Genomic DNA, 14320 nt, shown 5'->3' on the forward strand with positions numbered 1-14320 from the left:
TTTAATTGACCACACATATACAGCACAGCAGTAGCGCAGCGGGAGAGTAAAGTCCGAGTGCTGGACCGAAAACTGACTGAAACAGCCAAAAGTGATTAAGGAGAAAAATTTATTAGCCAACAGAAATGAGCGAAAGAAAAACAAACAAACTAAGAACTGAAAAAGCAAAAAATTCCACCGAAAAGCCAATCCACTAAGAGTTAATAGTCATAATATGTGGCTGCGCTTAAGTGTGCGTGTGTATGTTTGTATAATTCAAATGAAAGACAGACAACGGGCAGGAGACGGCACTGCGGTCAGTCTAACCAAGCAGAGTGGTAAGTGAATCAGGCCATTTGAATAAGCCACAGCAGCGGCAACGGCGGCTAACGAAAAGGAATCACACACCCTTAATGGGAAATTATGAGGCGGGAAAAACTCAATGGCAATGAGTTAATGGCATCAAATGTGGAGCAGCCCATGGTGGACATGGAAGTGCAAGTGAATTTTAAGTTGTGTGAATACATGTAGACGCGCGTTAAGATGTGCTCTTGCACATGAGCTTTTAGCGGAAGTGAGAATTTACTGCACATAGATGCGCTTGCAAACGCACGAGTGCGCCTATGTTGCACGTACATATATACGTACACGCATGCAAGAAGAAATGAATGGCCAAGCTTAATAGTGCAATCAGACCGAGAAGCTGGCTTTGAGCAGGCGACAGGCATGATATAGTATGTACGGAGGTTAGAGCAGCGCATGCAAACATATATAGGTATATATGTATACATATACACTGCTGTATGCACTGAAATGCAAAAACTCCTTTCGACATCAAGTCATACACACGCTTCCTCTTACTCTCTTTTACACTGCCTCCCAGTCGCCATCTCTTTCCACTTCCCTTTTCATGCTCTCTATAACTCTCGGCCTTGTACTGCACTAAAATTTATTGACTTGCCAGCACACCGACAGGAAATTTAATTTTGAGTACGTTCGAGCCATTAAATCGCAATGAGGAGGTGTGCAAACGTCCTTTGCCACTTCACTTTACCTATTATTGTAGTTGAGACTCTCGTTAAAGTTGTTACAAAAGTGATTGTACACGTCATGTACGCGTTTGTCAAAGCTAAAATGGTAATGGATTGTTAAATTAGATTATTCATTTTGTGGGTTGTTTGTTTTAGTAGCAAATTTTGTTACTCATACGCCATGTATGCTCTCTTGTGATCAAACTTAGTCCCAGCGTAGTACTTACCATTGCAATTATCTTTATAATTTCTTTTTTAACAAAACAATATTTATGACATCTTTATGCAATGAACGAGAACAAGCCGTCAGTTATATTAGCGCTAATTGCCAACAGTTTTTAATTAATTAAAAAACATTCCTGTCAGTATAAATTTCCCTTCAAGACGCATATAATTTATCACTTAGGGAATTGGGCTAGAAGCTAGTTACTGCAAAGGTGAAGTTGTAAAGCAGGTAAAAGACTTTCCTTAGGAAGTGACACTGGTACGTGTTTGATGAACACGAACCCAAACGAATAAATATAACTTCTTTCCACTGTGCAAAGACGAGGTCTTCTTCTTCTTGATTATCTCTGTGACCAAATAAGCGGTTTTTGGGCAGGGACCGTAACGGTATTGATCTTTAAAATAAAAATCATAATTCAATCTCTAAAATAGGATTTCTATTTTTCTGATCAAAGGAAATTCTATGGTTTGTTTTTATTTTCGATGGAAAATAATCGTTATTTTTGGATTATTTATTTTTATATCAACTTTTCAGCATTATCTTTAATTTTTATCAGGTACCATAACGGTTATGATCTTTATAATAAAATGTAAATATAAAAATGATCGAGAAAATTAAAATCCAAAAGTAGGAATCATTTTTGTCCGAAGAAACAAAAACCTAAATTTAACGACTTCTATTAATTTCAAAAATTAAAATAAAAATAAAAAATTAAGATTTTTCAATGATCCAAAAATAAAAATCTTCACATTTGCTCTGTCTCTGATTTTTATTTTTTCGATCATATTTAACAATTATTTTTAAATTTATTTATTTAAATATATCATAAAAGATTCAAATCGGTCAAAAATACGGTGCCACTATCATATATACTCGATATTATTTAGAGCACATTCAAGTTAAAAACTGTACATGAAATATTTGTTTTGATTATATTGGTTTGAATTTAATAAACAAATATGTACAAATACAAAATATTTAAAACACAGACCAAAAAAAAAAAAATGGGAAAAATTTTTGTGCAGCAAATGTTAAAGTAGTTTTTGATAGAATTTTCGTACTTATTACGAATCTGTAAGTATAAAGTTTCCATCAACTCCAGATTTTGAGAAAGACGAGGTCAAAATCCAAAAAATCGTGTTTTTGGCAATATTTTAGAAGCTTTAGCAAAGAAACAAAAACTAGAACTCTAGGCTACTATATCTGATAACAAAAAAGGAGTTGATTTCTAATCAGCACAAAAAAGTCTATAAAAAATAGCTTAAACATTTGCCGCACCAAAACCAGTGTTGCCCTTATTAATTAGCAACAGAGAAACAGACCCACGTTAACTCCAAACATATCACGAGCATCTATCTATGAGTTAGTATTTGACCAGCGCCATCTGTCATTACTTCAGTTCATTTTTGTTTCTTTTCATAGATACCGCAGAAATTTGTGTTATATTTAATATTAACTTAAGTCCTAGAAGATAATGTCCTTCGTCTTCCGACTTGTGTATAAGTTAGCTAAATTCGACTTTTAAAACAGGTGGCAACCCTCCAAAATATGCTTAATATATGTATAAGTAAACCTCTTGCGTTTGACATTGTGATACTCATTTCAATTACCTGGTGAATTAAGATAAATTTAATTTTTTAAATACTTGGAAACCCTCTTAACTATGGTTCAGAAATAACGCCCTTTTAAAGTCATTTCATTTGATACCTATCTTTTCATAATTCCATTAAATTATTAAATAATTGGATTTTAACCTTTTGAACAGGTGGCAACCCTCTTTAATATTCTAAATATTCAAACTAAAGATTTCTTTAATACTCCTTCCTTTGACGCCCATATTTTGATATTTCGTATAACTTGAGCATACTATAATCAAATTCGACTTTTCAGTGCTGTTCAAAATATTTTAAAATGAAAACTATGTTAACCTTTTTTATTTATTGTGATACATATTTAAATTATTTAATTTTCTTAATTCAATTTGAACTTTTAAAAGAGGTGGCAACCTTCCATTTTGATTGATATCCATAATATCCTAATTGCACGGAGCTATAAAAAAAATACACCCGAGACAAAACATAGTTTAGGCTGTAGATTTGTTATAGTTCCTGTACCCTCCATTTTTATTTTATTAAAAAAAAAAACATTATTTTCGTGCTTGCTGCACTTTTCCTCTAACAGCTTGACTAGTCTTCATCCGACTTAGAAAACAAATATATTTTGAAAGGGGATTTATAGACTAGATTTAAAATGGTGTGCAACAATATATTTTTAGACTTAGGTTGTTGTGAGTTTTCATCGAGAAAATTAAAAAAAAAAAAAAATTTCTTAATTTTTTCAAATTTGACGTTCGCTTATTTCATAAATTTCTATGAGAGTAGCCAAAAATGTAATATTTTTCTGCCTCTAAAAATTACAACCACAATATTTTAGCAATATATCCAAACCGAAACGTAAGACGTATTCTACGTCAAAAATTATATTTATAAATTTAAAATTTTTTCCTTTTGGGAGAATTCTAAAGTTACTTTTAACTAGTTTTAGTAAAATTTATTTACAGAAAGAAGAGAATCAATTTTCTTCAAAATTGCTACTCTCTTTGTTCTTTTCACTAAAAAATTTAATACAAACAAATAAAAATTTAAAAATTGGACTAAAAAATTAATGCTCAGAACAGTAAATTCCTGTTTGGCACAACTACGCGACGGTCCATAATGAGCAAAAAATTTTGTTCCACTGCTCGCATATGTCGTTTCTCGACCCAGTCTAATGTTGTTCACAGCCATTACTTACATGTGTTACGCATACGCAATGTCGAACCGTAGACTCCAATCACCACATCGTGCATCATATAAAATAATTCAAAAATTATTTAAGTATTTATTTTTTTCGCAAATAAATTCTTATATTTATGATCGTTCGATTATTTTTACATTTATAAACAAACGCTTATTTAACTTCGTACTTCGCGCTACAGTTTTGCGTAACTAAACTTACATCGTAACATGCTTACATACATATTCATGTGTCTGAATATATTTACATGTAAAATGAAATCATTAAAAATTTTACTTATTCACACATAAAAGAAATTAAAGCAAACAATTTGTGTGCATTGTAAGTTAATAAGGTAAACTCACGCGAAGACCTTGCGTAAGAGCAGTGCAAGCTTCCTAGAAATTGTAAAACAACAATTGAGCTGCTTTAAGTAGAAAGCACGTGGGCAAGAAATAAAATGGCAGCAGTGGCTGAAAAAATTTTTACCAGTAGTGACCTTCAAACGAGGAAAAAATTCCTGGTATTATAAAAATCAAAGGCAAATGTCGAAGTGCATAGCAAGAAATTTGAAATTTGAAAAAATTAAGCGAAATTTTTTGTAATGTAGCATTAGGTGTGTTCTTTTATCTTTATGATTGCAAAAAAAAAAAAAAAATTGTTTTTGATATTGCTGGTGTGTCTCTACCTTGGATTTGAGCTCTTTTAATTTGTTGCTATAGCTTAGTTTTTCGAGACTTTTATGAGAGGCTATTCATAAAACAACCAGTGAATTCGTAAAAAGGACACCCTTAATAGGCATACAAATGTATTTCAAAGTCTTTATTTCTTTTTTTTTCACTTTGATTGCCACTGTCAACCGTTCAATCAATGGTGTGGGTGCTAAGCTGTCGCTTCGCTTGGCGCGCATTCTTTAGCTATTTTATTTGTCAACACCGCGCTTTATTCTACTACATACAGACGCCCTATAAAAGCATTTGTCACCCTTTTTCTTTCTTTCTTACTACTGGCTTTTTGCCCATCTCTTAAGCATTCACTTAGTTTTTAATTGCCCGTCTGCTGTGCAATCCATTGCTCCACCGCTGCTTCTTTGCTTGCTAACTGCTGCCTCCTCTTCGCCGGTGGTTCACTGTTGCCCAATGCTTGAGCTCGCAAGACTAATGGCCATTGGCGTTGGTAATTAAAATTCGTAGGCCTGTAATAAATAAACAATGGATAAGAGCGTGTGAATGTGGTTGTATGTAGTAGGGAAATATTAAAGAGTAAGAGAGAGCGTAAATCAAAATAAAGAAAATGCAGGCACAATTGGCTGAAGGTGAAATTTAAGGAAAAGCGCTTGTTGACGTTCCAAAGCGAAGGCAAAAAAATGCATGAAAAATGCTGGGCAGAAAAATTAAAAATAAATTTGAAAATTTTATAATAAAGTATGGTTTTTGCAATATCGTTAGATAAGGCGATGGCCGATTATTGTTTGATATTTATAAGCTGACGTTGAGAGTAAAATGTTTGATTAAAATGATATTGTTTTAATTAGTACCAAGAAAAGGAATAGAAGAGATTGAACTAGCTGCCTGTTACCAGTAAAGGAGAGACGCACACTTAGGCCGAATGAGCCCGTATGAGGGACTCGTTTCGTTTACGTCGACTGGCCTTGAAATATAACCAAGTGGTTATACTATTAAAACATCAGGATTGATCGACGCCTGCTACGATAGTCAAATGCAGACAGTTTTTCTTTTGCCATGGAAAATTCAGTACTCAACTTGCTTAGGACTTGCCTGCATTCTAAGTCTACTATTGACTAGGTTTCGCAGCGGTCCAATGATCTAACTGGCTTCTCTATCACAGCATATAACTGCCGTAGGCACGTTAAGAGCAGAGCCAATAAGCCAAAGTGCAGCCTTTTTTAACTGCGAACTCTGCTTTGAAATCGCTGTATTGGTCTGTTGGAGTGAAACAGGGTTTCAGTGAGAGGCTTTTCAAGTGTATTCAGCTCCTAATTTAAGATTAAAGTCTGGGCCATCCGTGCAGTTGGCTTCAAATTTATCTTGCAAGCACACGGCTGTATTGTTTTCCCAATTATTCATAAAAGTAATTATTGGCGGAGAAAATTTTTTTGAGATTGATAGGAATTTTTAGTCTGGAGACCTAAGAATGGCGTTGTGTCCATCAAGCAGTGATTTTATGGATTGAGATGGCACGCACAGCTCCTATACACACTCAATGCACTTTGTGTGGTCTGATAGAAAATTTCTTACGTTTAGCCGTTTTACAGGCGCATAGGAATTAGGAGACGTAAGAAGTTCACAGGTTGATACAGTCAAACATGAAGTACTGATTTCACGATCGCTTAGGGAAGGGCGTTGTTTTTACTCAATCCCTAGCAAAATAAATAAAAAACTATATAATTAAAATAAAATGTGGTAGTTCCTTAAACGCGAAGGCAATAATTTGTTGAAAAGCGGCGCCCATGGATACTTTCTTAATAATGGGTTACGTATGTTTTGAATGGTTATGAAATGGTCCAAAACAAAAGTATTTTTTTGTGCCGTGATTTAAGGAAAATTTCTACATTTTATTAAAACGTAATTTAAATTTTAATTGAGTGTACTTACCCAGTGCACTTTAACTCGTAAAGCATCTATTTTTATAGATCCAGTCGAAGAGGCAAAGCAAGGAAGAACAATTAAAACACATGGAAAACATTGATTAATTATACCAACCAAGGGAGTTATTACTAAAATATAATTTTATGGTAAAGCGAAAACACCGAGCGTACCGTTCTACTTAGAAGTTTTGTCAATATGCATACAATTTTGATATACGTACATAAGTAATTATTGTCTTCTACATAAATAGTATCATCATCACTCGAAGAATATCTAAGGGAAAGTCTCAAGATATTACTGAAGAAGGAACTGTGTTTTTTTTTTTATGTGAGCGTAAGAAATGCTTTTAGAGCTACATACATTTCGTTGCCATAAGGAAGAAAATATTCAAGTTATTTGCTGGACCAAATTTTTTTACCGTTGACCTATGTTTATTTGAAAATTTAGTATAAAAAAAAATTTTGTTTCGTCCGCCCATTCATTTTGATTTTTAATACAAATCTATTAAAGGAATTTAAGTTTCCATAAATATATTGAATTTTTACGCTATTTATTTGTGCTGTCGCGACATGTTGATTGATTTTATAATGCCATTCAAAATACATATTGAACGTATTTAGCTAGCTATCAAAATAAGCTGATAAATATGTAAATTGATTGCATAATGACCGCAAGGTAATATAAAGGGGCATTGTCCCTTTTTTTTTACAAATATGCGTTCATACATTAAAATAAATAGCGGATTTATCCAAATATTAATTACAGAAATATTTCAATAGATTTAATTAAATGTCGAAATCACTAAGCCACAATTACTTCTGTATGTATGATTTTGATTACTGTGTGAATGGATGAATGAACTTAAATAGCATGGCATTGCTTCATGCCGATAAGTGCATATGTGTGTGATCAGGCGAGTACTTTTTTTTTTTAGAAAAAAAAAGAACATACAGTTTCTTTATTGTTCAAACATTCACAACTGCTAGACCCGCCTAACCTCTTTTTCGCTGCTTGAGGTTTCAATAATGAATATAAAATAATTAGTGCACCAAAATTTTTCTTACGACAAAAAAGTTCCAAGGCAAGCCGAACCACACCCACCAACCTAAATGGTAAATACGGTGTCCACAGGTACACTACGTCCCAGGCTAATATTTTTCATAGAAATTGTAGATACGAGCAACATGTAGCACAAACATTTTATTGCAGTAAGGTCACTAGCCAAGTAAAGGCATCTCTGGAACTTGGTGGGGATAGATACAGGACCCCTTGAGGACGTGTTGTTGGGCCAAGGTCTTCACTACAGCTCCATCAATCAGAAAGGGCCGGCGGAGGTACGCCAAGACATTATAGAAAGCTTTTGAAGCTCTGTACCATTACAATTCAGAACCAGAGCTTGGGTACCGCACCCAGCCTGCGTTGTCATAATTCTTTGCGTATATTTATGCTATTTGGGTCAAGGGGAAAATGTGAAACTTATTCAAACTTTCTTGGCTGCTAAAAATGCAAAATAAAAAATCTCGAATCCTGGATTTTGTACAGAAGGATATTTTTAAACACAAAATCCTTTTTAATTTCTCTGAAATCCTCCTTTAACGCAAGTAGTCTTCATTTATTCTGGTTTACCTGCTTGGAAACACTACCATAGGGTACTAAAGACTCTTCTAATCCTCTAATCCTCCTCATCGATCGTCTTCGACACCCCTTGACCTACGCCCACTTAACTCTTATCTGTATGCAACATTTAACTGCTTGTTTACGTTGCTAAGCATTACTGTCTTTGATGGTTTTGTCTACAGCGATCTCTGCCGTTTAGTTATTTGCCATCGTTTGGCTGTCTTCCAACCAGCATGATGCCTTTTACCTTTCGGCCTCTTTTGAACGCACATTGTGCTCGCGTCACTGCAACTAGCAGCATTAGTTGGCATTAAAATGCAATTCAAAGAATTTGCACAGTCGCATAGACAGAATTTTGGCAGATTCGTGTGGAAACGCAAACACACATATGTATGTACTCGTATGTGTAGGCAATTGAAAAAGAAATTTCTTTTAAGTAAATATGCCTTAGGAAGGACATTTATTCCACCGGCTAAGAAAAGATAATCCTCTTATGTTTGCTTATGTATTGCTTTAGGAAAATGTACCGTAAAAATGTAAGGGAAATTTTTAAACTAAACGCTAAAAAAATCATTAAATTTTTAACTGACTTGAATATGTTATACTGATATAAATATATTTTTAATTCACTGACTGCTTAAATAGCAAGAGTCTGCAAGCTCTGTTATCATTTTAGGGCATTATTGTGTCAAGTTTATCAAAAAAATGTATTTACAGTCAATCAATAAAGCTTAGGTACAGCGACTTTTCTGCAATACGGGCAACTGTTTTTTAATTATTTTATTTTTCGCAAATATTTTATAAAAATATGGTAAATTCTACGACCAAGACCCCAAAAATCCGAGCTCCAAGCATTGTGCCAAATTAAAACAAATTCTGCAAATCTTCATCAAAATATTACAGTTTTTAATTACACTCTTTAGAAAAATTTGGGTATGCAGTTTTTTAGCTCATTCAATTTTAGTATAATAATGTGCGAGTCTGAGGTAGCTAGGACTTATCAATGATTTTTGGCAAATTTTTTTATTAATGGTGTCGTTCATTTTCTCCATAAAAAAAATCTCAGACTTGCAATATTTTAATGAAAATTTACAGAAATTTTTATTTTGCACAAGGTTTGAAGCTCTGATTTTTGGGAATTATGTTGTAGAATTAGCCATATTTTTATAAAAAATTTTCGAAAAGTAAAATAATTACGAAACATTTGCCCGTATTGGAAAAAATATCTCTGTACCTAAACTTTATTGATTAACTGTGCATACTTTCATTTAAGGATGTACGAGAACTTTTTCTGCCTTTTTTTATTTTGTAATCACCTTTTTGAGATATTAGCTTCGTTTTTTTTTTTTGTTGTAATCGAGCACCAAAATATCGCTCAACTCGGCTAAAATTTCCTTTTAGTTACTTAAGAAAAAGGATTAACCGAGAAACGTAAACTTAATTTTGGGGTCATAGATTACAGACCTGTATACCGTTTTTCTAGATCAGGTCATTTTGCCAAGATGTTATTTTGAGTTAGCATTGCGAATGAAAAAAATCTAACTACCGATAGTGGAATTTTCTGGCGAATAATTTTCTAGAATATTTTAACTCTTTAGCGATCTCCTAAATGCCATTTTATTCAAACTCTCAAAAAAGGGTATCAACAGGACCGTTTCTTGCGAGAACTAATGGGTTAAAATATTCTAGAAAATTATTCCTCGTGAGATTTTGGTATCTATACCCAAACTATACATTTCGATCCGATATTAATTTTAGACCGCTTTTTCTCTCTGCTCTTTTTTTGTTCTAAAAATACTCAGGCGAAAAATTGCAAATCTAATATGATAATACAAAAAGATATTTGACCTGAGATTGCAAAAAGATTGGAGGTTTTATTGAATAGGACTAGGCCTTTCATCCTGAGTTGGAAATATTCCGTCCCGAGACAATGACCTTAAAATTTTTGCACAGTGAAATAAATGGCCTCATATTCTATTAACTATTTTTCGGTGGAACTGAGATCCGAAATAAATGTTAAATGTTACTCTCAGTTTTGAAATATATTTCGCAAAAGAAAAAAAGAAAAATTATTGATATCACTTCCCTGTTTACAAATCTAGAGTACCACTGTCCAATACAGTGGACGCTGAATAACGGTTGAACTAAGAGTTCTATAAAATTTTTGATTGTATTTTTGAAATCAATGACCCAAAATTAGCCGGTAAACAAATTTTCAGATCTTTAGCTGATTTTTTGTACTGAGATGGTTAATTTTAGTGATAAATTATCTGTGCAGTATTACGCCAGCTAAAGTTTGTAGACTTTGCTTGAATGCATTTTCTAAGTAAAGAAATTACCCATATATTTCTGTAGATGAGGAAAGTTGTTATGGTTTCAAAATTGGCTGAAAATTGCGGCCAAAGTCGTCGTTTAAAAATTTCCATATATATGTGTGGTTGTTGTTGCAACCTGTTAAATTTCAGTTGTTTTCGCATGCTGTTTTACTCTTCGTATTTGAAAAGCAACTATGAAATAAAGATAATTGTGAAGATAAACGCGAAATTGAAAACAATCTACATACATAAAATAAGAATTATGGAAACTGAAAGTGTATGAAAATTCATTAAAATTTTTCGATAATAATCAAAATATGTATATCCAGTCATCAGGAATTTAGCTATAGAAAGTTATCAAGTTATCGGATTATAAAAATTTATTAAGTTAATGAATTTTTTTTATAAGACATATATTCAATAATCAATACAGGGTTATGGAGTTAATGAAATTTATCGAGTTGTGATATATATGGAGTTTTTTCAAACTATCGAGGTATCCATATATATTGATTTATCGAATTTTTTTCTAGTTATCGAAATTTGTCGGTTTATGAAATCGAGGTTTTTGGAATTTTCAAAATGTATCGGGTTATCAAAATTTCTAGAATTACATGAATTTATCGAGTTATCACTATTTATCGATTTATCGGATTTTATCGAGTTACCAGTGAATTTCGTCGATAGACATGGAAATTTATGAAGCTATCAAAATCGAGTTACCGATATATATCAAGATATGTACAATTTTTAGCTATCGAAATTTATCCAGTTCTGGAAACGCGCAGTTACCTAATTTTATCGATAGTTGCCGAAATTGGTAGAGTTATCGAATCTTATGGAGTTGTCGGAATTTACTGTTTTTGAAATTCATTTACTTAGCTATCAATACGTATCGAATTGTCTGAATGTGACGACTAATTGAAATGTATCTAATTATCTAAATTCATAAAGTTTCTAAACTTTGAAAAGTTCTCGAGAATTAGCGAGATATATAGTGCACTATGATTTCCGGGTCATCCTAATTGAAAATTGTATTAAAACTTAATCCATCGCATTCATTTGTTCTTTTTTGGCACTCTTTTGCAGGTTTTCGTCCAGCGTACACAGCTTCCAATAGTTCCCGCTTTTTATAAGACCTGTATTTTCTCGCCGGCTCTCATTTGACAGATTGCAGTTCTAAATTTCAGATAATTCAGACCAAGGTAATTTGTTTGACGGCCAAAAAGTTTTCGTAAAAAACATTGGTTATGGAGAAAGTTTTGCCCTGTTAAACTTTAACGCTATTAAAATTAAAATAAAAGAAAAAAATAAATACAAATTTTTAGTTACGTTTTAGTTCCAAAACAGGAGATTTTCCTTTGAGTAATTTTGTGCCTAATAACTTGATCGTCGTGCTATGTTTGAAAAAATCACCAGGGCTTCAGAAAAAACGTAGAAAAACGGTGGAATTCCGACAGTAACTGGCACTCCTAGTATTTACTTAAATTTCTCACGAACTCACTGGAAAGGAAATTTTATTTATACACAGCGTAAGAATACTATAATTCCGATCAATGGTAAACGTTTGCTGTAAAAGTGAGAAAAGTGAGAGGGACAAGGAATGTGCTTCGGAGTGTTCGCTATCGAATGTGAAAAAGACCGTCTTGATCTCGTAAATACCCCAACGTGGGTTGGAAACAAACTACAAGAAAATTTAAGTTTTTTTTTTGGTTTAGTTTTTAATGTAAATTTAGCAGCTAAAAATTTATAATACATAATAATACATTAAAGCAAATACATTCATATACAATTCATAAACAATAAAATTACATTTTTATACAAACGAAGCTAAAAAGCTTACACTCAAGCATACATTTGTTGCTATATATTGTGTGTTGCTGTGTATGTGTGTGTGTTTAGGTGCTTCTATCGTGTACAATAGCAACGATATGTACTTGCTACTTAAACTAAACAGTTAAACCGATTTGTGGACGTTGCTTATTTCATAAGTAGATTTTTATTAATACATATAGTACTTTTCTGTTTGGTTATTTTCTTAGTTTTCCTTTTTTTATGCTAAGCTACATACATGAATTTTTTTAAGACTTTTTTACTATTTTAGTTATAATATATTTTTTTAGTTAAAACTACTATGTTTCATATTTCACAATTTGTCGTTGTGTAGCATTTAATGCTTTTTCACTGCTTGCTTGTTTGGTTTTTTTCTTTTAGTGAATTTATTCTTTGTTCTGCATACATTTTAAAAGTTACGTATACGCCTAGGTGAGCGAGCGAGCGTCAAATGCAATACATTTTACAAATACAAATACAAATACCAACAGCTGCTAACTACGATTGTGTGTGGAGGCGTATGGGTGTATGTGTGCGTGTGCATGTTTTTTGTTAGCTTTGATATTCCTTTTGTTTGTATGTATGTAACTATGCGGTAGCTAACTGTTGCTTGCACCGTTAGCTGAGAGACATTTTTTTTATTTGTTTGTAACTCTGTGGCTTCTGTCACTTTGTTTATTTTATGTTGACTGTGCGTGTACTCTGTTTTTTCCACAAGTGTGTGTCTCTGTGTGTGTGTGTGTTTGTTTGTTTGTTTGTGCGTGTTTGAGTTTTATTGCACATTTTGGCATTTATGGCACAAGTTTCTTGAATCCAGCACCTTCTTGGCCAAGTTTGAGCTCTTCATAAATTGTCGGATTTATTTCGTTGCATTGGGTGTGCGCGTCCGCATTCGCATCGTTGACAATGCCCTCACGCGGCGCTGGTTGGGCGGTGGAGCCCGCATGCGTGATGGCAGATGTCACTGTGGGTAGCTGCGTGCGTTGTTTTTTTTTTTTTTTGTGAAACAGCAGCGAGAGCAGAGCGCGCAAAGGGGTTACAGGATTTGCCAACCAAGCAGATTTCAATAGCAGTTGGCGTATTTTTGTAGCGAAAAGTCAAGGCGAGTGAAGTCAGCAGCAGAATGGGGAAAATAGTGCATGGATTATGAAAGCAAATGTTAAAGTAAAACGCATTGAATGGAAATGGCACAATGGAGAACAGCAGTTGTGGTTGGTGAATTATAGTAAACGGGTAGAGCGCGGGAGTGAGGGAATACAAGCAACAAAAAATGTGAAAAATGAAAGATTAAAGCATAAAAATCATAAAAAGCGAAAAAGAAAACAAATGCGAAAATATTGTCAGTGAGGTAAGTGGATTGTTGGTGGCATTTAGTAGCAGTTGTGATATTTTTTCCACAACATTGCCATTTTTATTCCATTCCATTGTGTGTATTGTTTTTGATAGCATCGCAATTGTACATTTTTTTTGTTGCAATATTTCATCGTTAGCCATTTTCATAGCGTTCGTTATTGTTGCGTTTTTGTTGTTGTGAAAAGCGCCATTTGTTGTTGATTTCAGTTTTATTTTCATTGTTGGAAGCATTGAATGTATACGATTTTTTTTTGCAAGTTTTTCACATTTCAACGCCGCAAGCCGATTTTTAGCCGCACACATGTAAACACAAATATCCAAAGCGTATAGCAAGCAGTCATCGCCATCGTAGTTGTTGTTGTGGTGGTACAAATATACATACATACATATGCAATAAATTGTGATAAAACCGAATTGGTTAAGTAGGTGCGTACGGTGTTGTTTCAGCGCCCAAGCCACGCAATCAAATATACATACAAAAAAAAAACAAATCATGAAAGTAAAAACAATACAGAGAGGGAGAAAAGAAAATTGGAAAAATACACATTAAAAACATTAAATTGAAGTATTTATATACACATA

At 33.3% G+C, this 14320-nt stretch overlaps 2 protein-coding genes across 2 annotated transcripts in view; both read right to left on the minus strand.

Moving 5' to 3' along the window:
* The window catches only part of LOC118740064, an 806655-nt gene that overhangs the window by 476952 nt on the left and 315383 nt on the right, over positions 1 to 14320 (minus strand). The gene's annotated exons all lie outside the window — the stretch shown is intronic.
* Positions 5090 to 14320, minus strand: part of LOC118738827 (Ig-like and fibronectin type-III domain-containing protein 2) — a 138061-nt gene continuing 128830 nt past the window's right edge. The window contains exons 18-20 of the mRNA XM_036469830.1: positions 13206 to 13359; positions 6627 to 6652; positions 5090 to 5206 (exon numbers count right to left, since the gene is read on the minus strand). Coding sequence (XP_036325723.1) covers positions 5192 to 5206; positions 6627 to 6652; positions 13206 to 13359 — 195 coding nt within the window. The 3' untranslated portion in view covers positions 5090 to 5191. The remainder of the gene's footprint in view (positions 5207 to 6626; positions 6653 to 13205; positions 13360 to 14320) is intronic.

This window comes from Rhagoletis pomonella, unplaced genomic scaffold, assembly GCF_013731165.1.
Source record: "Rhagoletis pomonella isolate Grant_MI unplaced genomic scaffold, Rhpom_1.0 Rhpom_scaffold_00005, whole genome shotgun sequence".
Lineage (NCBI taxonomy): Eukaryota > Metazoa > Arthropoda > Insecta > Diptera > Tephritidae > Rhagoletis > Rhagoletis pomonella.